Source organism: Scyliorhinus torazame, chromosome 8 (assembly GCF_047496885.1).
Source record: "Scyliorhinus torazame isolate Kashiwa2021f chromosome 8, sScyTor2.1, whole genome shotgun sequence".
Classification (NCBI taxonomy): Eukaryota; Metazoa; Chordata; class Chondrichthyes; order Carcharhiniformes; family Scyliorhinidae; genus Scyliorhinus; species Scyliorhinus torazame.
This window is the reverse complement of record NC_092714.1, coordinates 138335739-138362367: the sequence shown is the minus strand read 5'-3', so window position 1 is coordinate 138362367 and position 26629 is coordinate 138335739. Positions and strand designations below refer to the sequence as shown.

Genomic DNA, 26629 nt, shown 5'->3' with positions numbered 1-26629 from the left:
AATGCCGGTGTTGGACTGGGGTGGGCACAGTAAGAAGTCTTACAACACCAGGTTAAAGTCCAACAGGTTTGTTTGGAATCACTAGCTTTCGGAGCGCTAGGTGAACCTGATGAAGGAGCTGCAGTCCGAAAGCTAGTGATTCCAAATGAACCTGTTGGACTTTAACCTGGTGTTGTAAGACTTCTTACTGTGTCTTTTTGGGGGGTAGTGAAAGGAACACTGCTCCGAGAAAAATCCAACATAAAAGTGTAGAGGTAAGTTAGCAGGGCTAATGGGCCGTGGTGGAGAGGAATACAAGTTCAACCATTGTAAAGCTGATGTATCCACATTAGATGACTGAATACTGGGTTGCCAAAGTGGGATAAAGGGTTGTACCAGGGGCCAGAAATGAAGAAAGGCAAAGTACTCAAGAGTACGGCTGAAGTTGGTTAATGAAATAGGGAGTGACGGGGCCATGGAGGAATGTGAACACAAGGAAGAGAATTTAAAAGCCCAAATGATAACAAAGGGACTTCACACAGTATATAAAACTGAAGCCATGCTAAAATTGAATTCATCATGGGGGACAACTGGTCTGAATATTTCAAACAAACAAAATCTGCAGAGCTTTCTCTGAAAAATCACCCAAGGCACCTTTTAAGACAAGGGTTTGCAGTCAGATTTTAGAGTAGTTCTGAACATAAAGGAAATCGCTCATCAATTTTAACAGTGAACTATTTCTCACACTTATTAACAATTACTGCTATGAGTGGGTCTCTGAAGACTTTGGGCCACTACCTTATTTTGAGAACAGCTTTGTGAGCATGGATAATCTTTCCATCCACAAGGAACTTTAGATCCGAGGTTTCCGTGCTATCAAATTCTTTCTTCATTGATTGTGCCACTGTCAAGTGATTGTCACTTTCTATAATACCAGAAGAACAGGTGCAAATTAGATTGCGGGAAAAGGAAATGGAACTAGTAAAGGACAAGAATAAGGAACAAAAATAAACTCCATTACTTTTTTGAAAAACAAAAACATATTCTGATTTTTAAAAATCTAACGATCATGGGATCCATTCAAAATACATCACCATTTTTTTCACAAATCTTTTTTCACAAATCCTGTTTTGCGCGCAAATATTTCAAAATAAACATTTTTCCCAGAACATTTGCTGAAATTCAGTTCACTTCAAATATGCTCAGCAATACTCTCATTGAGTGCAGCATATAACTGATTACTGGGAGAAGTCCTCAGCAATATTCACTTCAAGCTGTCTGTAGGTGCAACCGTGAACCGCTCTTACAAGTACACTTTCTGCAGCTTTGTAAAAAATGTAAAGGTAACACGCAAAGAAACAATCAGACCTTGCAGCAAAAAAAAATGTATTGTAGGAAAGGATTGTACTTCTTCTTTCTGGTCTCCCCAGTAATGAGCCTCTTGAGGTCTCTTGCTTTGAAGTCTACAACTTACTTATCTTTTTAATTGCACAGCCAAAGGTTCTCATACTGGGAAAAATTAATTGTTTGAAATGGAGATTTGATCCAAGTCTTTTCACTCAGACAGAAATTGCATCAATGATTCTCAGAAGACCAAATTACACAGAAACTATCGCACAAAAACAGGTCCTTCAACCTAAACATTCCAGACTGATGTTTATTTACTATGCCAGAAGTTCCCATTTCCTCTTCGCCAATCACCAATCTTTTATTTTTATTTTTAAATTTAAATTTAAAATACCCAATTTTTTGTTTTCCAATTAAGGGGCAATTTAGTGTGGGCAATTTAGGGTGGCCAATCTACCTACCCTGCACATCTTTGGGTTTGTGGGGGTGAGACCCACGCAGACACGGGGAGAATGTGCAAACGCCAGATGGACAGTGACCCAGGGTCGGGATCAAACCCGGGTCCTCAGTGCTATGAGGTGGCAGTGCTAACCACTGCGCCACCATGCTGCCCTCACTTTGCAAAAATATTTAATTGGCTATTAAGTGCTTTGGGCCATGATGTGAATTCAAGCTCATTCTTTTTTTATATATATTAGAGTACCCAATTCATTTTTTCCAATTAAGGGGCAATTGTGCAAGGCCAATCCACCTACCCTGCACATCTTTGGGTTGTGGGGGTGAAACCCACGCAAACACGGGAGAATGTGCAAACTCCACACGGACAATGACCCAGAGCCGGGACCGAATCTGGGACCTCGGTGCCGTGAGGCAGCAGGGCTAACCACTGCGCCATTGTGCAGCCCTACAAGCTCATTCTTAATGTTTACCCAGTGCCTCTGTGAAAATAAATAAACATGTCGCAGCAGGAGACTTGTTTGTCCTTAGATTTAGCAGAATAAGAATTAAAAATACAACTGTGCTAGGCAATGAGAGTCTCCAATAAGAAAAGACCCAACCATCACCCACTTGTAAACTCATGAAGGGGTTACCACAGACCAGAAGCTCAAGTGGACCAGCTATGTCAACAGAGGCTGAACCCTTTGCAATGTGTATATCGCCTCCTGAGTCTCTCCAAAGGTCTGAACTGTGATGGCATATTCCCCACTGAACTGGATTGCATCAACATTCAGCAACTTTAGCACCATACACAACTTCACCATAAGATTCAACAGCCTCGTCGCACCACCAAGTCAGGCGTGACAAGGCCATCAAATCGCGCCCACTCTCTCGTCCCATCTTCATTCCTTCAACTGGGAGAAACCAAAACATAAATAAATCGTCAGTCACTATATCTGGTTTCACCATGCAGAGCATGAGAGGATTTGTTTCCACAGTCAGAGCCATCTATTGCTCCTGATCATCCTAGATCTCTCATCTATACGGAGCCTTGGAAATATCTTCTGAAAACACAATTTCCACATGTACAGTGACAACACCCAGCTTGACCTCACCACCACATTTTTCCACTCCTCCACTGTCTCTAAACTATTATTCAGCTTGCCTGACTTTTGCACTGTCCTCTAATTAAATATTGGGATAATCATAGTCATTGTCTTCAGGCCCCACCACAAACTCCCCACTCCCTAGCCAACAAATCCATGACTCCCCCGAACAACTGCCCGAGGCAACTTTGGCTTCATATTTGATTGAGATTAACTTTCAATCACAAATCCACGCGATCACTCGTACCCAATTCCGTCTCCATAACATTGCCCGACTGCCCTGCCTCAACTCTTCTGCTGTTGAAAGCCTCATCCATGCCTTAATCACTTCCAGCCTCCATGTTAACACATTCCTGACCGACCTCCCATGTTCTACCTTCTATGAGTACTGTGCCAGGTTACAGAACAAGACTAAAGATGTACCACAACCAAATGTTTACTGCACTGAAAAGTCTGCATCCAATGTCAAGAAGCATGGAGCATTCCAGCACAATATGGTACATACATGGTTTTGCAGAGAGCTTGGAGATGACTCTTTCCAACATGGAACCGGTTCTCACCTACATCAGCATACATGTGGAAGTTATGCCATATCTATGAGCAATATCAGTTTCCATTGCAGTACAAGCAGTTTTGTCAAAGGTCTAAGTGCTGCAGTGGAAGCTCAGATTGCTGCCATCAGTACTCAGAATACCACTGCTGAAAATAGTTTCCGGGCTTACAGAACAGCCCATCAATTTGGTCACCAACAAATCAGCAGGATTGCCGAGGCGCCAGATTAGGACTTGGTATAAGTTTCTGCTGCTTTTTTAAAAAACTCATTGATGGCTTGTGGATTTCTACTGTAGCTAGAAATTATGAAATGGATAAAATTGTTCATTCTCAGGATGCATCAAGGTACAATTTAGATGACTGTTGTTTGCTTCGGCTAAAGTACAGGATGTGGTTGCAGGTGCATGACTCATGCCACTTATTTATTTTTGGGTGCATGTGAAACACTATAACAAGATAGTCTTGAGTCACTGGCATAGAGTTATGGCAGTTATCAGGATGTTCTGTAGAAACTACAATTCTTCTGGGGGGTGGGGGGGGGGGGGGTCTTGTATATAGTAACACTTGTCCCGCCATAATAAATGGCACAATATTTGCACTTAGAGGGTTATCTTCACAATTTGTAGCGATTAGAACGATTGACAAAGGTCTCAGAGAGAAAACAGGTAATGTTGCTTATTTCCTTATGTCTGCTGCTTGGAAACATTGTTTGGTTGAGCACAACAAAAGGATTAAGTTATTAAACACATTTGGTGCCAAGATTCAATTCTCTTAAACTGAGTAACTGATTCCAGGATCTGACCAGCAACACCTCTGTCAAAAACACACACAAATACCTAGGGCAACCGGAACTTGTAGGAACCCAGTCTTGTTTAGTTAGCAAACAGTTTTGGTAGGTGCATGAGATTGTTTTTTAAAAATTAATTTCCGGGATGTGGGCATCGCTGATTAGATCAGCATTTACTGTCCATCCCTAGTTTCCCTGATATTAGTTCAAAAGAAACTTATTCATGTGGCTGGTAGTGAGCTGTGTGCCACCATAATTATCAAAACAGACAGACATTATTTGATGATTATGACCCAAAGCGGAGTTGGTATGTTTGAACATACCAAACATCACGTTTGGTATGTTGCCTCCCAGGTGCAAGGGTACATGATGTCTCAGATCGTGTTTTCCGGGTCCTTAAGGGGGAGGGGGAGCAGCCCCAAGTCGTGGTCTACATTGGCACTAACGACATAGGTAGGAAAGGGGACAAGGATGTCAGGCAGGCTTTCAGGATGGAAGCTCAGAACTAGAACAAACAGAGTTGTTATCTCTGGGTTGTTGCTCGTGCCACGTGATAGTGAGATGAGGAATAGGGAGAGCAATTAAACACGTGGCTACAGGGATGGTGCAGGCGGGAGGGATTCAGATTTCTGGATAACTGGGGCTCTTTCTGGGGAAGGTGGGACCTCTACAGACAGGATGGTCTACATCTGAACCTGAGGGGCACAAATATCCTTGGGGGGGGGGGGGGGGGGGGGAGATTTGTTAGTGCTCTTTGGGGGGGTTTAAACTAATGCTGCAGGGGCATGGGAACCTGGATTGTAGTTTTAGGGTACGGGAGAATGAGAGTATAGAGGTCAGGAGCACAGATTTGACGTCGCAGGAGGGGGCCAGTGTTCAGGTAGGTGGTTTGAAGTGTGTCTACTTCAATGCCAGGAGTATACGAAATAAGGTAGGGGAACTGGCAACATGGGTTGGTACCTGGGACTTCAATGTTGTGGCCATTTCGGAGACATGGGGCGAAATTCTCCCCCAACGGCGGGATGCCCGCCGACTGGCGCCAAAGCCGGCGCCAATCAGACGGGCATCGCGCCGGCAAAAAGATGCGGAAGTCTCCGCATCTTTGGCGGCCTAGCCCCAACATTGAGGGGCTAGGCCGACGCTGGAGGGATTTCCGCCCCGCCAGCTGGCGGAAATGGCGTTTGTTGCCCCGCCAGCTGGCGCGGAAATGCGGCGCATGCGCGGGAGCGTCAGCGGCCGCTGTCAGTTTCCCAGCGCATGCGCGGGAGCGTCAGCGGCCGCTGACAGTTTCCCGCGCATGCACAGTGGAGGGAGTCTCTTCCGCCTCCGCCATGGTGGAGGCCGTAGCGGAGGCGGAAGGGAAAGAGTGCCCCCATGGCACAGGCCCGCCCGCGGATCGGTGGGCCCCGATCGCGGGCCAGGCCACCGTGGGGGCACCCCCCGGGGTCAGATCGCCCCGCGCCCCCCCCCCCAGGACCCCGGAGCCCGCCCACGCCGGTAAATACCAGGTTTGATTTACGTCGGCGGGACAGGCAATTCCTGGGCGGGACTTCGGCCCATTCGGGCCGGAGAATCCAGCGGGGGGTCCCGCCAACCGGCGCGGCCGGATTCCCGCCCCCGCCCAATCTCCGGGAGCGGAGACTTCGGCGGGGGCGGGATTCACGGCGGCCAACGGCCATTCTCCGACCAGGCCGGGAGGTCGGAGAATGACGCCCATGGATAGAGCAGGGACAGGAATGGATGTTGCAGGTTCCGGGGTTTAGGTGTTTTAGTAAGCTCAGAGAAGGAGGCAAAAGAGGGGGAGGTGTGGCGCTGCTAGTCAAGAGCAGTATTACGGTGGCGGAGAGGATGCTAGATGGGGACTCATCTTCCGAGGTAGTATGGGCTGAGGTTAGAAACAGGAAAGGAGAGGTCACCCTGTTGGGAGTTTTCTATAGGCCTCCAAATAGTTCTAGGGATGTAGAGGAAAGGATGGCGAGGATGATCCTGGATAAGAGCGAAAGTAACAGAGTAGTTATTATGGGAGACTTTAACTTTCCAAATATTGACTGGAAAAGATATAGTTCGAGTACATTAAATGGGTCGTTTTTTGTACAGTGTGTGCAGGAGGGTTTCCTGACACAATATGTTGACAGGCCAACAAGAGCCGAGGCCACGTTGGATTTGGTTTTGGGTAATGAACCAGGCCAGGTGTTGGATTTGGAGGTAGGAGAGCACTTTGCGGACAGTGACCACAATTCGGTGACGTTTACGTTAATGATGGAAAGGGATAAGTATACACCGCAGGGCAAGAGTTATAGCTGGGGGAAGGGCAATTATGATGCCATTAGACGTGACTTGGGGGGGATAGGTTGGAGAAGTAGGCTGCAAGTGTTGGGCACACTGGATAAGTGGAGCTTGTTCAAGGATCAGCTACTGCGTGTTCTTGATAAGTATGTACCGGTCAGGCAGGGAGGAAGGCGTAGAGCGAGGGAACCGTGGTTTACCAAAGAAGTGTTAAGAGGAAGGAGGCCTATGTGAAGATGAGGTGTGAAGTTTTAGTTGGGGCGATGGATAGTTACAAGGTAGCGAGGAAGGATCTAAAGAGAGAGATAAGACGAGCAAGGAGGGGACATGAGAAGTATTTGGCAGGTAGGATCAAGGAAAACCCAAAAGCTTTCTATAGGTATGTCAGGAATAAGCGAATGACTAGGGTAAGAGTAGGACCAGTCAAGGACAGGGATGGGAAGTTGTGTGTGGAGTCTGAAGAGATAGGCGAGATACTAAATGAATATTTTTCGTCAGTATTCACTCAGGAAAAAGATAATGTTGTGGAGGAGAATGCGGAGACCCAGGCTATTAGAATAGATGGCATGGAGGTACGTAGGGAAGAGGTGTTGGCAATTCTGGACAGGCTGAAAATAGATAAGTCCCTGGGGCCTGATGGGATTTATCCTAGGATTCTCTGGGAGGCCAGGGAAGAGATTGCTGGACCGTTGGCTTTGATTTTTATGTCATCATTGGCTACAGGAATAGTGCCAGAGGACTGGAGGATAGCAAATGTGGTCCCTTTGTTCAAAATGGGGAGCAGAGACAACCCCGGCAACTATAGACCGGTGAGCCTCACGTCTGTAGTGGGTAAAGTCTTGGAGGGGATTATAAGAGACAAGATTTATAATCATCTAGATAGGAATAATATGATCAGGGATAGTCAGCATGGCTTTGTGAAGGGTAGGTCATGCCTCACAAACCTTATCGAGTTCTTTGAGAAGGTGACTGAACAGGTAGACGAGCAGTTGATGTGGTGTATATGGATTTCAGTAAACGTTTGATAAGGTTCCCCACGGTAGGCTATTGCAGAAAATACGGAGGCTGGGGATTGAGGGTGAGTTAGAGATGTGGATCAGAAATTGGCTAGCTGAAAGAAGACAGAGGGTGGTGGTTGATGGGAAATGTTCAGAATGGAGTTCAGTTACAAGTGGCGTACCACAAGGATCTGTTCTGGGGCTGTTGCTGTTTGTCATTTTTATCAATGACCTAGAGGAAGGCGCAGAAGGGTGGGTGAGTAAATTTGCAGACGACACTAAAGTCGGTGGTGTTGTCGACGGTGTGGAAGGATGTTGCAGGTTACAGAGGGACATAGATAAGCTGCAGAGCTGGGCTGAGAGGTGGCAAATGGAGTTTAATGTAGAGAAGTGTGAGGTGATTCACTTTGGAAGGAATAACAGGAATGCGGAATATTTGGCTAATGGTAAAGTTCTTGGAAGTGTGGATGAGCAGAGGGATCTCGGCGTCCATGTACATAGATCCCTGAAAGTTGCCACCCAGGTTGATAGGGTTGTGAAGAAGGCCTATGGAGTGTTGGCCTTTATTGGTAGAGGGATTGAGTTCCGGAGTCAGGAGGTCATGTTGCAGCTGTACAAAACTCTGGTACGGCCGCATTTGGAGTATTGCGTACAGTTCTGGTCACCGCATTATAGGAAGGACGTGGAGGCTTTGGAGCGGGTGCAGAGGAGATTTACCAGGATGTTGCCTGGTATGGAGGGAAAATCTTATGAGGAAAGGCTGATGGACTTGAGGTTGTTTTCGTTGGAGAGAAGAAGGTTAAGAGGAGACTTAATAGAGGCATACAAAATGATCAGGGGGTTAGATAGGGTGGACAGTGAGAGCCTTCTCCCGCGGATGGAAATGGCCGGCACGAGGGGACATAGCTTTAAACTGAGGGGTAATAGATATAGGACAGAGGTCAGAGGTAGGTTCTTTACGCAAAGAGTGGTGAGGCCGTGGAATGCCCTACCTGCAACAGTAGTGAACTCGCCAACATTGAGGGCATTTAAAAGTTTATTGGATAAGCATATGGATGATAATGGCATAGTGTAGGTTAGATGGCTTTTGTTTTGGTGCAACATCGTGGGCCGAAGGGCCTGTACTGCGCTGTATCGTTCTATGTTCTATATGGCATTAAAACAGAACGGTGCTTATGAGGATATGTAGCGCAACTCTGCATGCTGTCATGGGAGTGTCCTTTGAAGAAAGGTTTTTGTCTTATCACATGGCTTCAGTGATGTCATTGTGTGGGTGGAGCTAGGCTGTGGCTCTGTGGGCTGGTTTTTTTGTTTCGCTTTCACATTTGGCTGCTGTGGACTCCGACAGAGTAGTGTTTTGGCCTGTCTCTAAAGAGTTCTAAAGAGAACCTAAAGAGTTCTTCCAAGAAAAAAACATTGATTATAGCTACCTGCTGCTTTGGGAACTTAAAAGATATTGTTTGCTTTCCGGAAGGGTTTAAACCTGCTGATGAGACAGGGTCAGAATCTCAGGAAAAGCCCGTCTTATTCAAGTGAGATTGCAGAATACTGGGCCACACCCTTGAAAAGGGTTTTTTGGTTTATGGGATTTTATTTTTGAATTGAAACAGTTGAGGAGGAATTCATTAAGGGTTATACATAGATTACAGTAGCTGTGTAATTGATAAAAAATTCTTGCTGTGTGTGTTTATACAAATGTTAACTAAATTCTTAGAACAAAGATTGTTTTTGATTAAAGTGTCTAGGAAGACTGTTGAAGGCTCACCCGAGCCAAATTCAACATAAAATGTTATAGGTCAGGTGAACTCCATAATACATTTTGGAGTTTTTAAACCCTGGCCTATAACAAAATTTGGAGCTCATGGGCTAAAAGTCTATCTTTCGTGATTGGGTTGGCTTAGTGAACTTATAGACAGTGAGGGGTGAGCATATTTGTGTTTGCTTTTCAGGTGTTGTATTCAAGTTAAAATAGGGAGTGTATTGTGGACAATGGCTCTTTCAGAGGTTCAAAAGTTTTTTGGGGAGGAAAAGGTCACGCGCAAACGGAGACTAAAAAAGGCTTTTAGATTTGGCAAAAACATTGCAGTTAACATTGCCTGACAAAATTCGAAAAGAGGTAATTGCGGCGGTAGCTGAGCATTTAAAATTGCCTGAGATACAGTCAGAATCATTGGAAATAGCAAGAATTCAATTACAGATCAAGCAGCTGGAACATGAAGAAGAATTAAAGCAGCGTGAACATGAAAAAGTATTAAAGCAACTTGAATTCGAAATGAAGGAAAAATAGCCCTAGCAGAACAGAAAGCGAGAGAAAGGGAGGTACAGATATGGGAAAAAGAAAAGGAGAGAGAGGAAAGGGAAAAAGAACAAATATCCCTAGAAGAACAAAATGCGCGAGAAAGGGAGGTACAGATCAGGGAAAAAGAAAAAGAGAGAGACTTTGAACTTCAGAAACTGGCCATGAAACGTGAACGTTAGTTAAAATTGGCGGAGGCAAAGAGAAACGTACAGTCTGAGGACAGTGATGAGGATAGTGAGCAAGAGCGCCATAGTCAAAGGCTTGGTGGGGATCTATTTAAATATGTCCAAGCATTGCCAAGGTTTGATGAGAAGAATGTAGAAGCCTTTTTCATTTCATTTGAGAAGGTGGCTAAACAAATGAAATGGCCACAGGACATGTGGGTATTACTGATTCAAACAAAGTTGGTAGGTAGAGCTAGTGATGTTTTTGCATTACTATCAGAGGAGGCATCTGGGACCTTTGAGGAGTTGAAAAAATACATCTTGGGTGCATAGGAACTAGTGCCTGAAACCTACAGACAAAGGTTTAGAAATTTAAGGAAAGAACCCGGTCAAACATACATAGAGTTTGAAAGGATCAAATCCCCCAGAGTAATTTTAATAGGTGGATAGGGACTTTGAAAATAGACCAAACATATGAAGCTCTTCAAGAAATGATAATTTTGGAGGAGTTTAAAAATTCAATTCCACATGTAGTGAGAACTCATGTGGAAGAGTAGATGGTTAAAACTGTGAGATTAGCAGCAGAAATGGCAGATGATTATGAATTAGTTCATAAATCAAAGTTTGGTTTTTTTGGTTTCCGACTTCCGTTTCAGCCTGTTAGGGTTAGGATCTGGGGAAAAGAGAAATACTCAAGTGGTAAAGGTAAAGGGGATCTGGTGGGAGATAATAAGGATAGTGTACCTCAGATTAAAAAGGAAATCCAGGAGGGTGGTAGAGAAATGAAAAGTGTCAGATGTTTTTACTGTAATAAACTAGGCCATGTAAAGTCACAGTGTCGGGGGTAGGAGAAAATAACTGGGAAGGTTGATGTGGTAAAACAGGATAAGCCAGTGGGGTTTGTTAAAGTGGTAAAGGAAAGCCCAATTGAAGCGAAGGAGGTGAAAAGAATGTACAGCCTGATCATGAGGTGATTGATAAGAAGGTGGCAGATCTCTTTAAAGAATTCACTTGTGTGGGTAAAGTGTACTCATGTGTATCAGGAGGAGCAGGTAAAGAAGTCAGAATTTTAAAAGATACGGGAGCTAGTCAATCTTTGACCGTAAGATGGTTTTTACCATCACACTGCCCGATCTGCGCTGAAATCAATACCCCCACCCCCCCACTGTATACAGAAAATCTGGAGGTATGGCTTTTGCCATCACACTTCCCAGTCTGCGTTGAAATCAGTACCGCCCCATGAGCACAGGGGCAAACCCTCCCCTCATCCAAGGGTGGTATTGCCCTGGCATTCCCCCCCCCCCCCCCAATAGCTTCTCATTTTGCAAAAGGAGTTAGAAACCTGGGGAGGAAGCATGGGAGAATTCTTTGCGGGGGACATATGGTGGGGAAGGCCTTTAATAGTATGAATACTTATTGAAATGTATTTAAATGAAGCGGGAGCTCATTATGTCACCGGCGAGGAAAATCAGAAAACTAGATCTTGCTGGCAAGAATCTCGTTTTCCGATTCTCGCGAGATGTTTCTCCCACATCGCTGTTTGCACTCTCAGCAGATGCGGGCACAATCACAACCAATATTTACAAAATAGCAGGTTGCTGAAGTTCTGGTAAGCTGCTTATCAATGGGCAAGATTCCAAAGCACTGAAATTGTTTTAGAAATTTGCAACAGCTGAATGAAAAGTTTCAAATTGTCCAAATGTCTTTTTTATTAATCATAGCCAGACTGTCTAATAATAATTTTATTTTCTAATTATACATTTGTAATGGGGGGAGCGTAAACCCAAAGGGGGCAGCACGGTAGCACAGTGGTTACCACAATTGCTTCACAGCTCCATGGTCCCAGGTTCGATTTGGGTCACTGTCTGTGGAATCTGCGCATTCTCCCCGTGTCTGCGTGAGTTTCTTCCGGGTGCTCCGGTTTCCTCCCACAGTCCAAAAATGTGCAGGTTAGGTGGATTGGCCATGCTAAATTGCCCTTGCGTATCATAAAAACATTTGATGACTTCCGGGTGCGGCGATGACCAGCTGAGTCGCACGTTTCGGCAGCTCCCGGTGAAACGGACTTTTGGGCTCTTGATAGGAGCCCCAACGGCAATTTTGACGGCTAAAAACACTGTGCGGTAAACCAGAAGGGAATCCCCCCTGGATACGGATGAAAAAAGGAGGAGAAAGTGGCCGGATTGCAGTGGATCCTTTAGAACAGCGGCAAGGAAGGCAAGCAAAAACCAAGATGGCGTTGGAAGGTGGCAGTTTAACATGGGGCCCTGAACAACAAGAGTTCTTGAAATGCTGCGTGGAAGAGCTCAAAAAGGAAATGAAGAAAGAGCTGTTGGCCCCGATACTACAGGTGATCGAAGGGCTAAAGGAGGAACAAAAGACCCAGGAGCGGGAGCTTCGGGTCGTGAAGGCAAAGGCAGCCGAGAATGAGGACGACATACAGGACCTGGTGGTGAAGACGGAGACGCATGAGGCACATCAGAAACGATGTGTGGAAAGGTTGGAGGGACTGGAGAACAACGCAAGGAGGAACAACCTGAGGATTCTTGGTCTTCCTGAAGGTGCGGAGGGAGCGGACGTCGGGGCATATGTGAGCACGATGCTGCACTCGTTAATGGGAGCGGAGGCCCCGGCGGGTCCGTTGGAGGTGGAGGGAGCATACCGAGTGATGGCGCGAGGACCGAGAGCAGGAGAAATTCCCAGAGCCATAGTGGTGAGATTCCTCCATTTTAAGGATAGAGAAATGGTCCTGAGATGGGCAAAGAAAACTCGGAGCAGTAAATGGGAGAACGCGGTGATCCGCGTTTATCAAGACTGGAGTGCGGAGGTGGCGAGAAGGAGGGCGAGCTTTAATCGGGCCAAGGCGGTGCTTCATAAAAAGAAGATAAAATTTGGAATGCTGCAACCGGCAAGACTGTGGGTCACATATCGAGGGAGGCACCACTACTTTGAGACGGCAGATGAAGCGTGGACTTTTATTGTGGAAGAAAAACTGGAATGAGCGGGTTATTAAAAAGAACGTTTGAACAAAGTGGTGGGGCGAATGTGGGGGGCGAAGAGGGGGGTTAAAAAGGGGGGAAAGAGGAGTTTTAAGTACTAATCCTGCGATGTGGTAACTTTTCTCTCTTCCACAGGTGGTGATGGGGGGAGGAGGGGAGGTGGAGGAGATGGGGCATTGGCCATTGGGGGCGGGGCCAAGGGAGAAGCGCGGGCTTGGTTCCCGCGCTATGATAATCATGGCGGGAATAGAGAAGCAGGAAGGAGGGGGCGTCGCACGGTGCGAGCCGAGGTCACGGGGGGAAGCCGAGGTCAGCCAGAGTTTGCTGACTTCTGGGAGCAACATGGGGGGTGTAATTACGCTAGCGGGGGATCTAGTGGGGGGGGGGGGTGGGAGAGAGGAATTACTGGGTTGCTGCTGCTGGGGAGAGGGGGGAGCTGGTATGGGAGGGGATGGGCGGGGGGGGCACCGCATGGGGGAGATACAGCTGCGTGGGAACCGGGTGAGGAGCTGGAAAAAGGGGATGGCTAATCGACAAGGGGGGGGGGTAGGAAGCCCCCCAACCCGGCTGATCACGTGGAACATGAGAGGGCTGAACGGGCCGATAAAGAGGGCACGGGTACTCGCACACCTTAAGAAACTTAAGGCAGATGTGGTTATGTTACAAGAAATGCACCTGAAACTGATAGACCAGGTTAGGCTACGCAAAGGATGGGTGGGGCAGGTGTTCCATTCGGGGCTAGATGCGAAAAACAGGGGGGTGGCTATATTAGTGGGGAAGCGGGTAATGTTCGAGGCAAAGACTATAGTGGCGGATAACGGGGGCAGATACGTGATGGTGAGTGGCAAACTACAGGGGGAGACAGTGGTTTTGGTAAACGTATATGCCCCGAACTGGGATGATGCCAATTTTAAGAGGCGGATGCTAGGACGCATTCCGGACCTAGAGATGGGAAAGCTGATAATGGGGGGAGATTTTAATACGGTGTTGGAACCAGGGCTGGATAGGTCGAAGTCCAGGACTGGAAGGAGGCCGGCAGCAGCCACGGTACTTAAAGATTTTATGGAGCAGATGGGAGGTGTAGACCCGTGGAGATTTAGCAGACCTAGGAGTAAGGAGTTCTCGTTTTTCTCCTATGTCCATAAAGTCTACTCGCGAATCGAATTTTTTGTGCTGGGAAGGGCGTTGATCCCGAAGGTGAGGGGAACGGAGTATACGGCTATAGCCATTTCGGATCACGCTCCACACTGGGTAGACTTAGAGATAGGGGAGGAAACAGGAGGGCGCCCACCCTGGAGAATGGACATGGGACTAATGGCAGATGAGGGTGTGTGTCTAAGGGTGAGGGGGTGCATTGAAAAGTACTTGGAACTCAATGATAATGGGGAGGTCCAGGTGGGAGTGGTCTGGGAGGCCTTGAAGGCGGTGGTTAGAGGGGAGCTGATATCAATAAGGGCACATAAAGAGAAGCAGGAGAGTAAGGAATGGGAGCAGTTGCTGCAAGAACTTTTGAGGGTGGACAGACAATATGCGGAAGCACCGGAGGAGGGACTGTACAGGGAAAGGCAAAGGCTACATGTAGAATTTGACTTGCTGACTATGGGCACTGCAGAGGCACAATGGAGGAAGGCACAGGGTGTACAGTACGAATATGGGGAGAAGGCAAGCAGGTTGCTGGCACACCAATTGAGGAAAAGGGGAGCAGCGAGGGAAATAGGGGGAGTGAGGGATGAGGAAGGAGAGATGGAGCGGGGAGCGGAGAGAGTGAATGGAGTGTTCAAGACATTTTATAAAAAATTATATGAAGCTCAACCCCCGGATGGGAGGGAGAGAATGATGGGCTTCTTGGATCGGCTGGAATTTCCCAAGGTGGAAGAGCAGGAAAGGGTGGGACTGGGAGCACAGATCGAGGTAGAAGAAGTGGTGAAAGGAATTAGGAGCATGCAGGCGGGAAAGGCCCCGGGACCGGATGGATTCCCAGTCGAATTCTATAGAAAATATGTGGACTTGCTCGCCCCGGTATTGACGAGGACCTTTAATGAGGCATAGGAAAGGGGACAACTGCCCCCGACTATGTCTGAAGCAACGATATCGCTGCTCTTAAAGAAGGAAAAGGACCCGCTACAATGCGGGTCCTATAGACCTATTTCCCTCCTAAATGTAGATGCCAAGATCCTGGCCAAGGTAATGGCAATGAGAATAGAGGAATGTGTCCCGGGGGTGGTCCACGAGGACCAAACTAGGTTTGTGAAGGGGAGACAGCTGAACACGAATATACAGAGGCTGTTAGGGGTAATGATGATGGCCCCACCAGAGGGGGAAACGGAGATAGTAGTGGCGATGGATGCCGAGAATGCATTTGATAGAGTGGAGTGGGATTATTTGTGGGAGGTGTTGAGAAGATTTGGTTTTGGAGAGGGGTATGTTAGATGGGTGCAGCTGTTGTATAGGGCCCCGATGGCGAGCGTGGTCACGAATGGACGGGGATCTGCATATTTTCGGCTCCATAGAGGGACAAGGCAGGGATGCCCTCTGTCCCCATTATTGTTTGCACTGGCGATTGAGCCCCTGGCGATAGCGTTGAGGGGTTCCAAGAAGTGGAGGGGAGTACTTAGAGGAGGAGAAGAACACCGGGTATCTTTGTATGCGGACGATTTGCTACTATCCGTGGCAGACCCGGCGGAGGGGATGCCAGAAATAATGCGGATACTTGGGGAGTTTGGGGATTTTTCAGGGTATAAATTGAACATGGGGAAAAGTGAGTTGTTTGTGGTGCATCCAGGGGAGCAGAGTAGAGAAATAGAGGACCTACCGTTGAGGAAGGTAACAAGGGACTTTCGTTACCTGGGGATCCAGATAGCCAAGAATTGGGGCACATTGCATAGGTTAATATTTAACGCGGTTGGTGAAACAAATGGAGGAGGATTTCAAGAGATGGGATATGGTATCCCTGTCACTGGCAGGGAGGGTGCAGGCGGTTAAGATGGTGGTCCTCCTGAGATTCCTCTTTGTGTTTCAGTGCCTCCCGGTGTTATCATGAAGGCTTTTTTAAAAAGGATTGAAAAGAGCATCATGGGTTTTGTGTGGGCCGGGAAGACCCCGAGAGTGAGGAAGGGATTCTTACAGCGTAGCAGGGATAGGGGGGGGCTGGCACTACCGAGCCTAAGTGAGTATTATTGGGCCGCTAATATTTCAATGGTGAGTAAGTGGATGGGAGAGGAGGAGGGAGCGGCGTGGAAGGGATTAGAGAGGGCGTCCTGTAGGGGGACTAGCCTACAGGCTATGGTGACAGCCCCATTGCCGTTCTCACCGAGGAATTACACCACAAGCCCGGTGGTGGTGGCTACACTGAAGATTTGGGGACAGTGGAGACGGCATAGAGGAAAGACGGGAGCCTTGATAAGACGGGAGTCCCTGATAAGAAACAACCATAGGTTTGCCCCGGGGGGAATGGATGGGGGATATGGAATGTGGCAAAGAGCAGGAATAACGCAACTGAAAGATCTGTTTGTGGATGGGAAGTTCGCGAGTCTGGGAGCGCTGACCGAGAAATATGGGTTGCCCCAAGGTAATGCATTCAGGTATATGCAACTGAGGGCTTTTGCGAGGCAACAGGTGAGGGAATTCCCGCAGCTCCCGACACAAGAGGTGCAGGACAGAGTGATCTCAAAGACATGGGTGGGGGATGGTAAGGTGTCAGATATATATAGGGAAATGAGGGACGAAGGGGAGACTATGGTAGATGAACTAAAAGGGAAATGGGAAGAAGAGCTGGGGGAGGAGATCGAGGAGGGGCTGTGGGCAGATGCCCTAAGCAGGGTAAACTCGTCGTCCTCGTGTGCCAGGCTAAGCCTGATTCAGTTTAAGGTATTACACAGGGCGCATATGACTGGAGCACGGCTCAGTAAATCTTTTGGGGTGGAGGATAGGCGTGCGAGGTGCTCGAGAAGCCCAGCGAATCATACCCATATGTTTTGGTCATGCCCGGCACTACAGGGGTTTTGGATGGGGGTGACAAAGGTGCTTTCAAAAGTAGTGGGGGTCCGGGTCGAACCAAGCTGGGGGTTGGCTATATTTGGGGTTGCACAAGAGCTGGGAGTGCAGGAGGCGAGAGAGGCCGATGTTTTGGCCTTTGCGTCCCTAGTAGCCCGGCGCAGGATATTGTTAATGTGGAAAGAAGCCAAGAACCCCGGGGGTGGAGACCTGGATAAATGACATGGCGGGGTTTATAAAGCTAGAGCGGATTAAGTTCGTTCTAAGGGGGTCGGCTCAAGGGTTCACCAGGCGGTGGCAACCGTTCGTCGAATACCTTGCAGAAAGATAGATGGAATGGAAAAAAGAAGGCAGCAGCAGCAGCCCAGGATCGGGGGGGGGGGAAAGAGAGGAGGAGGAGGAGGAACCAGAAGGACTCTCAGGCTTGTATAATATACTGTATAATATGTATAGGTCGTTGCGACAGATAATTATATATTGGACTGTTAAATTATATTTTTGGAGAGTGTTACTTGTGATAAGGCAGTTGCCAATTAGGGTTAGTTTTCATTTTTGTTATTTATTATTTATTCATTTTTTGTTTATAAAATAGGTCATTGTTATTTGTGTTGTTATAATATTGTGTAAAGGATGCATAATGTACTGTGTTGGTTGACCAAAAATTTTCAATAAAATATTTATAAAAAAAATAATAAAAACGTTAGATGGGGTTGCTGGGTTACGGGGATAGGGTGGCGGTGTGAGCTTGGGTAGGGTGCTCTTTCCAAGGGCCAGTGTAGACTCAATGGGCCGAATGGCCTCCTTCTGCACTGTAGATTCTATGAAAAAAAAAGAAATAAGGAGTTATGTAGTTTGGGAGGAATATTGCCAGAAAAGGTGGTAATATGTTGAATTCAGGGTGAGAAGATTATTATATATATATATAATTATATAAGATGAGGTTGGAGAACACAGTGAAGAGTGGTGAAGTTGTAGTAGGAGTAATAGAGAAACTATCTTGTCCAGGAATAGAGTTTTATCTTGGGTAATCGCAGGTGGGATTGAAGCCTACTGTGGTTGATAAGCCAGTGGAAAATCAAACAACTGAAGTGTTGAAGGACGAATATCCTGGGATTTCTCCGGATTGTGTAGTAACAAGATCACAAAGTCACAGGTTAAGACAAGAGGAGAAATCAAAGAGGGAAGATAAAGTTGAAGTTCAATTTTTTTTCAAATTTAGAGTACCCAATCCTTTTTTCCAATTAAGGGGCAATTTAGCGTGGCCAATCCACCTAGCCTGCACATTTCTGGCCCGTGGGGGTGAAACCCATGCAAACACGGGGAGAATGTGCAAACTCCACACGGAGAGTGACCCAGAGCCGGGATTGAACCCAGGACCTCGGCGCCGTGAGGCCGCAGTGCTAACCCACTGCGCCACCGTGCTGCCCCCTTCAGAAACGATTTTTGGTCAGATGGTTGGAAAAGAACAAGAACAGGTGGAGGACGTGGTGGATATTTTTAGTTCAGGAAAATTGGCGGAGATACAGAAAGATATAGAAATAAAACGGATGGATCAGAAAGCATACATGGAAGAGAAATCTTGAAAGAGCAACATACCAGAATGTTATTACCTTAAAAATGATGTCTTAATGAGAAAATGGAGACCTGTACATATGCAGGCGGATGAAAAGTGGACAGAGGTTCATCAAGTGGTATTGCCGGTAGGATATAGAAAGGAGGTGTTGCGTGTTGCACATGAAGTACCAATAGGAGGCCATTTGGGAGTAAGGAAAACTCAAATTAAAATACAAAATATTTTTATTGGCCTGGACTACATAAAGATGTAGTTCAATTTTGCGTAGCACGTTCGGTAGGTCTGTCCTATCCAACTCTTTCTTACCCCAGCTGGTCGTTCTCCCTCAGATGAACCTCTTGTAGGAAGATGGAAGACAATGTCAGCCCTCAGGCTTTTCAGATGGGCGAAGACTCTGGATCTCTTCACCGGGTCATTGAGTCAGGTGACTTTCCAGGTCACTATCCTTATGGGGGAGGTGTATGACCCCCACTTACCCCGACAGGGTCCGACAAACTCACCACATGGAAGTGCCCTTCCACCCTTGGGTTTCCCTTTGTTTGAAAGGCATCCTAGATGGCCACCAATGACTTCTTTGTTCCAGCCGTTCTCACGTGCGACCTGTTATAGCCAGCATTCTACCCTTCTCCCACCTAATCCCCGATCCCCCGAGCCCTTCTGCCTCCCACCTAATTCCCGATCCCCCCCGAGCCCCTCCACCATCCCCTTTGCTCTAAACCTGTGCGCTCTCCTTCTCGATCCTTCCACCAATGGGAACAATTGCTCCCTATCTACTGTGCCCAAACTCTTCACGATTTTGCATACCTCTATCAGCTGTCTCTTCTCCAAGGAAAACACTCATAACTTCTCCAGTTTATCTTTATAACCAAAATCCCTCATCCCAGGAACCATTCCTGTGAATCTTTTCTGCACATCCATGCTAAAAGTGTTGCACCCAGAACTGCTCATAATGCAGTGAAGTGCCGCCATTCACACTCTCACAAAACCTTGCAAACAGCAAAATTGTGAACAATGAACATGCTTTTCAATGAGACTCAGTTGGATAGGTTCCAGCGACACGAGGGCAGCATTTGTCTGGGCAGTACTCTCCAGCAAATTGTGGTATGTACCTGTATATGACAGACGGGAGAACTTCCGAACAAGCTTCTGAACAATACTTTGGCGATGATCTCAAAATTGAATAGAGCTGCAGCACTGGACCAAGAGATTCAGACATTTCCGAGTTAATATCTTTGTACAGGTCACATCTCAGCTGAAACTCTTCCAGTCTCTGCTGCGTCATGGCTCCATCGCCCAGAGAAAGGGGGGGGAAAAAGTGGACAAGCAAACATTGCTCACCCAACGGGCGATGTGGTATACCAGGTACAAAGTGAAAACATGAACAAGGAAATGTGAAAGGCGGGACTTTACTGTACTCCAGCTGAGGCCGAACTGGCGCTTTCTACAAATTCAACATAATCTCCTTGCTCTTATACTCTCAGCCCCTAAACCTAGGATAGTTATGCTTTATTAACTTATCTCTCAACCTGTCCTGTCACCTTCAATGACTAATGCACATATACACCCAGGTCCCTCTGCACCTGCACTCCTTTTTGAGTTGGAACTGAAGAGGTAGATTTGGTATAAACCTCTATACCAGGTTTAAATTAAAATCCAAGGGTGCACATGAGCTCCTGCTTGCAGAGACAGGGAAGGTTCTAGAGACAGATAACCTCAGGTCATTGCTATGGCAACAGATAAACTCCCAAGGACTTGTAGCCGAGGCAAGGATGGCTGCACACAAAGTTGATGGATACCAGTCAGTTGCCGCTCACGTGATCAGAGAATACAGGGCGATGGAAGGGAGTCTGGGGGCTATAGCTCAGACTTAATCTAATAACTGTCTGAGAGTTTGTAGATAAGAGGCACCTATGCGCCATTATAATATGTACGTGCCTTGATTTTGATTGGCAACTATACTCATGTATAGTGCATTGTGTAATCCTAATTCTTAATTGTGAGTGGACATAAATAATTTTGGAACAAATGTATTCTTTTGCTTGGTGTATGTTAATTACTTCAGATAACACACAAAGTACAATTGACCTGGTTTTTTGTGCTTGGGGAACTAGCAAGCCACCCAGTGGCTAAGATTCTCACGACAGAACCTTTATTTGATATTGTCGCTCCAGGTACCAAACTTCACATTTCCCAGATTGAACCGCATTTGTCACCTGTCCGCCTATTTCACAAACTTGTCTGTGTCCCTTTGAAGTTCTACAATATCCTCCTCATAGTTTAAAATATTTCCAAGTTTTGTATCAACCACAAATTTTGAAATTGTGCCCGCTACACGGTGTACAAACTCCCTGACAGCAGTGTGAGTGCACCTACTGTGACGATTAGAAGATGTTAGGAAAATTGGATTATAAATGTAGTGGGCAATTTAAGGGTTAAAACCCTGTAGTTAGAACGTGTTCAAAAATAATTCTGTTCTGCAGGGCCTGGGTGGCTTTAGCAGCCAGCAGGTAAACTTGACGAAGGAATGTGTTTTTCAGACTGGGCTAATGCATTATGATTTGCCTGGGGAAGTCTCTGGGGGTTAATGTGCTTTGCAGCCTGCAGAGATCATGGGCTGGATCCTCCGTAGTCCGACGCTGAAATCGTGTTCAGAGATCGGGCAGAGAATGGATTTTAGCCCCGAAATCAGGGCCATTTTGACACTGGTCCGCCATGTTCCAACACTCAAAACTGGCGTCATCGTGATGCGCGCTGCATGCTGTTTCAATGCCGTTGGCGCGTAATCGGCCGGCCCACCCTCGATGGGCCAAGTTCCCGATGGTGCGGGACATGTGTGGTCCCAACTGTGCGGGACCCCGACTGTGTCCAGCGCCACCACACTTGTCCGGGATCCGTGCCGCTGGCCGGAGGGGCTTCTGCAAGGAGGGTATGGTGGGGGGTGGCCAGGGCTGTTGTTTGCAGTTTAGGTTACGCGCACGGCTGGCACCATGTTGTATGGCACGACTGCTGCAGGTCGTCAGCCGTGCGTATGTCTGGGACCCGGCCATTCTCCGGCTGTTTTCTGCACGATCCACGGGCATTTCACACGGCGCCGCTGCTAATCCCTCACCGGTACTGGAATTGGAGAGAGGTTTGCGCTGGCCAGTCGTGAAACACCACGGGTCCCACGCCGGCATCGGCACTTAGCCGCAGGATCATAGAATACAGCCCCATTTGTTTTTCAGCTTGGGGAGGTGAGGTCATTGTTGGGTGGAGCCAAGAAAGGCAGAGAGACATTCTGAAAACATCAGAGAAGGAGGTGATGGAGAAACGTTTGAGAGAGGAGTTGCTTTCTGATCTGCCTGATGCTGAGTCCACAATTCTCCCACAGTAAGATAGATTGAGATTGGTGTGCTTATTTCCTTGTTTTTTTTAATGGGAAATTGAGTAGTAATGTTTCAGGTGTAAATGATAGCTGTTCTTTTTGGGTGTGAAGTTTAAAAGTTTCATATTGTATTTATAATAAAGTTTTGTTTTAAAAACACCAAAGTCCTATTTATTTCATGCAATCATTCCTAGAGCAAATCATTCTTACCACATAGTCTTAAAATAAACTAAAATATTGGGACTTTGGTCCAGTATCCGGGCCACTGTTGGGGTCTGGTCTGGGTTTGTAATAAAATTGGTGGCTCATCCGGAATCGGGATTAAGTATAAATTCTCGTTTGGTTTGGGATTATTGATAGTGAGCGTGTGTGGAATGATAGCATTCTTTCAGGTTTTCACATTTAAGTAGCAAGGGACTGGAGATGGCTTTTTCAGTTGAGTTATAGGCCAGGGTTTAAGAGAACACCAAAGTATATTATGGTGTTCACCTGACCCACAACTTTCAATACATTTTGGTCATGGGGAGCACAAGGGCCCACTTTACAGGTGTGATGCAACAGAGATCTAAAAGTATTTTCAAACAAAAACAACGTTTATTCTATGAATCTAGTTAATATTTTATAAACACACAGTAAACAGTTTATCCACTACCAACCCTGATAACCCGCCAAAAGATACAGTACTCTATAGATAACTCTTCTTTCCAAACATCCATATGTCAAAAAACCTTTTAACAAAGACAGTAGGTTTGCATTCCTTACAGAAACAGGTATTACTTTGAAATCAAAGTGATCTGGAGACATTCTTTAGATTGCAGAAAGAGAGATTAATACATACATCGGCTTGCTTTGAAAGTGAAGCTAAACACAGAGCCAAAAGCTTTCAGCACAAAACGAAAGTAAAAAGCAGAGCCCAGCTCCACCCACACAATGACATCACTGCAGCCACTTGATAAAGCACACTTTTCTTAAAGGGGCATTCACATGACAGTTGCAAAACTTTTCCTGGGTGTGGAGACGATTACTCGGGATGGTCTACAAAGGGAGACTAAAGCAAAACATTTGGGTTTGGCGGAGAAGCTGCAGTTAACCTTAACTAAAGGGGTGAGGAAAAAAGGAGCTATTACAAGCCATAGCTCAATATTTAAATTTGCCAGAGACACAGCCTGAATCATTAGAATTAGCTAGAATTCAATTACAAATAGAAATGAAGAAATTGGAAACAGAAGCAAAGGAAAAGAAGAGATTGGCAATGGCAGAAGAAGAGAAAAGAGAGGGCAGAAATGGAAAGAGAGGGCAGAAAAGGAAAAAGAGAGGACTTTTCAAAAGGAAATGGAAAAGAGGAAGTTTGATGTAGAAATGGAAAGATTAGCAAAGGAAGAAAGGGATAAGGAAAAAGAGAGAATTTGAACTTCGGAAACTGGCACTGCAAGGAGAACATCAAGGTTGGAGTTAAAGGCAGAAGCTGAGGAAGGTCTAGAGGAAGGAGAAATGCTTCCTAGTCAAAAGTTTAAGGAGGGAAATGTTTAAATATATTCAAGCATTGCCAAGATTTGAAAAGAAAGATGTTAAAGCCTTTTTTATTTCATTTGAGAAAGTGGCTCAACAATTGAATTGGCCAAAGACCATGTGGGTTCAAACAAAGTCGGCAGGTAGAAGTAGAGAATTGTTCGCATCACTACCAGAGGAGGTATCTAGGGATTATGATGAAGTGAGGAAAACCATATTATGTATATATGAACGATGCCAGAAGCCCATAGACAAAAGTTAAGAAATCAAAGGAATGAAACAGGCAGACATATATAGAATTCAAAAAATAGTATAAAATAAATTTGATAGGTAGGTAAGAGCAATAAAAATAGACCAAAAGTATGACGCTCTTACGGAAATAATTATTTTGGAGGAATTTAAAGATTCACTTCCCGCAGTTGTGGGAACTCATGTGGAAGAGCAAAGAGCTATAACTGCTAGACAGGCCAAAGAAATGGCCAATGATTTTGAATTGGTTCATGAAGCAAAGTTTGGTTTTCAACATCAATTTCAATTGGTGAGGGATAGAAACTGGGGAAATGAGAAATTCATATGTGGTCATGCAAAGGAGGTTTAGTTGGTGATGTGAAGAAGAGTATGCCTCAGAGTAAAAAGAAAACCTATGATAGTGGTATACAGGTAAGAAAACTTAAGTGTTTTCATCGTAATAAAGTTGGACATGTGAAGTTACAATGTTGGTAGCTTCAGAAAAGTACTGACTCGTAATACAGGATAAGCCAGTGGGATTTATAAAAGTCCCAGTGGAAGAGGTGGAACAGAGTGTACAGCCTGTTCAGAGCTGGTGGATAAGCAGCTACCAGAACTTTTTAAGGATTTTATTTGTGATGGTAAGATTTACACGTGTGCACAAGGTGGAGTAGGAAGGAAGATTAAGATCTTAAGGGATACAGAAGTAAGTCAATCTTTAATGGTGAGAGATAAAGAGAGATGTTGTTTGGAAGGGGTATTGCCAGGTAATATGTGGAATTAATGGTGAAAGTACCTTTTTCAGGGGTAGAATTTATTCGAGGTAATGACAGCTGGATCATAGGTGGGAATGCAGCCTATTGTGGGAATAGTCAGGTGGGACTAAAGCCAGTGGAAAGTCAACCAACTGAGATGTTGCAAGAGGTACATCCGTGCTTTTTTCCTGATTGTGTGGTAACCAGATCACAAAGTCACAGGTTGAGACAGGAGGAAGAGAACTGAAGGAGTGCCAGTAGGGAAGCTGAGGTTCAGTTCTCAAAAACCATGTGTGATCAGATGATTATTTAAGAACAAGAGCAGGTGGTGGATGAAGCAGATATCTTTAGTTCTTTAGATTTGGAAAGTGCTTCCTAAGGAGCTTGGTGAGTTACTGCAGCTCGTCTTGTAGATGGTACACACTGCTGCCATGGTGTGTCAGTGGTGGAGGGAGCAAATATTTGTGGAAGGGGTACCGATGAAGTGGACTGCATTGTCCTGGATGGTGTCAAGTTTCTTGAGTGTTGTCGGAGCTGCACTCATCCAGGCAAGTGGGGAGTATTCCATCACACTCCTGACTTGTGCTGTGTAGGTAGTGGACAGGTTTTGGGGAGTCGAGATGAGTTACGTGCCGCAGGATTCCTAGCCTCTGACCTGCTCTTGTAGCTACAGTATTTATATGACTAGTTCAGTTCAGTTTCTAGTCAATGGTATCAATGTTGATAGTGGGGCAATGATGATAATGCCACTGAATGTCAAGAACGAAGGTTTGATTTTCTCTTGTTGGAGATGGTCATTTCCTGGCACCTGTGTGGCACAAATGTTAATTGCCACTTGTCAGAGCAAGCCTGGATATTGTCCAGGTCTTGTTGCATTTGGACGTGCTTCAGTATCAGAGGGCGGCACGGTGGCACAGTGGTTAGCACAGTTGCTTCACAGTTCCTGGGTTTCAGGTTCGATTCCTGGCTTGGGTCGCTGTCTGTGCGTTGTCTGCATGTCCTCCCCGTATCGGTGTGGGTTTCCTCCGGGTGCTCCGGTTTCCTCCCACAGTCCAAAGACGTGCAGATTAGGTGGACTGGCCATGTTAAATTGCCCTTAAGTGTCCAAACAGAAGGTTAGGTGGGGTTACAGGGATAGGGTGGAGATGTGGGCTTGGGAGGAGTGCTCTTTCCAAGGGCCGGTGCAGACCCGATGGGCCGAATGGCTTCCTTCTGCACTGTAAATTCCATGATTCTACACTCAATCAAATTTTGCCTTGATGTCAAGTGCAGTCAATCTCACCTCACTTCTGGAGTTCAGCTCTTTTGTCCATTGTTTGAGCTGTGGACTCATGTCAAAGGAGAAAGGCAAATTCACAAATATAACAAAACTAAATTGGACCAGGATAAATCAACAAAATGTCTGAGACATGGAGAAGAATCCAACAATGAACTGACGGTAATATGGCAAAGTCAGTGCTATTCAGGGGTGGTGTCAGGTTTGAAGTGGTGTACCTGGCAAGGCTGAGAGTGACGTTTCGGACGAAAGATCATTTTTTCAAAACGTCGGGGGAGGCGGAGGCTTTTGTCAAGGAGCATGGACTTGGACTTGATTGAATGAATTCGAATGGGACTTTAATGGGAACGGTTGGCAGGGATTGGTTTGGGAGGGGTTGTAGTTTGTATCTGTTGTATGTTTGGGGTTGAAGGGCCTACGGTTGTCGGCTGGTAGTGGTCAGGGCAATGGAATGGGGAATATACGGTCCCATGGGGGAGTTTAAGAATTCTGAGAGTGCTGGGCTTTGGTTACTCTTCCGTAGTTGTACTTTGAGCATATATTCTGGAATGGGGGTTACTTTTACTAGCTTTAAAGTTTCAGCTCATGAATGGGAATGAGGTGGGGGGGGGGGGGAAGGGCTGTGGCTTGTTGGACCTGCTTGAGCAAGGTTTAGTGAGCCTAACTTATTTGTTTGGTGGAGGGAGGAGGAGAGAGGAGGGAATCTTTTTTCTGGAAAGCTTTTTTCAGGGTTAAGGGGGAGGGGGAGCTGGGAAGTGGGGCTCTGACTGGGACTAAGGGCTTTTAAGTGTCTCCTCCTTGGGACGAAGTTGGTGGTCGTCTTGGGTGGGTCTTGGGCCCAGGCCTGCCTGAGGTGGCGACCTTTGTCTTTTATCTTTAGGAATTGGTCACAGTCAGTGGATCGGGGTTTTTTGCTCTTCAAGGGTAGGGGTTTACCGTAAAATCATAGAATGTACGGTGCAGAAGGAGGCCATTC

At 46.3% G+C, this 26629-nt stretch overlaps 1 protein-coding gene across 7 annotated transcripts in view; it reads right to left on the bottom strand.

Annotated features, from left to right (window-relative positions):
* Positions 1 to 26629, bottom strand: part of LOC140428147 (RCC1 and BTB domain-containing protein 2-like) — a 352551-nt gene that overhangs the window by 254295 nt on the left and 71627 nt on the right. For all 7 annotated transcript variants that reach the window (XM_072514263.1, XM_072514262.1, XM_072514264.1 and 4 more), the window contains exon 9: positions 778 to 904. In XM_072514263.1, the coding sequence (XP_072370364.1) occupies positions 778 to 904 (127 nt within the window). The remainder of the gene's footprint in view (positions 1 to 777; positions 905 to 26629) is intronic.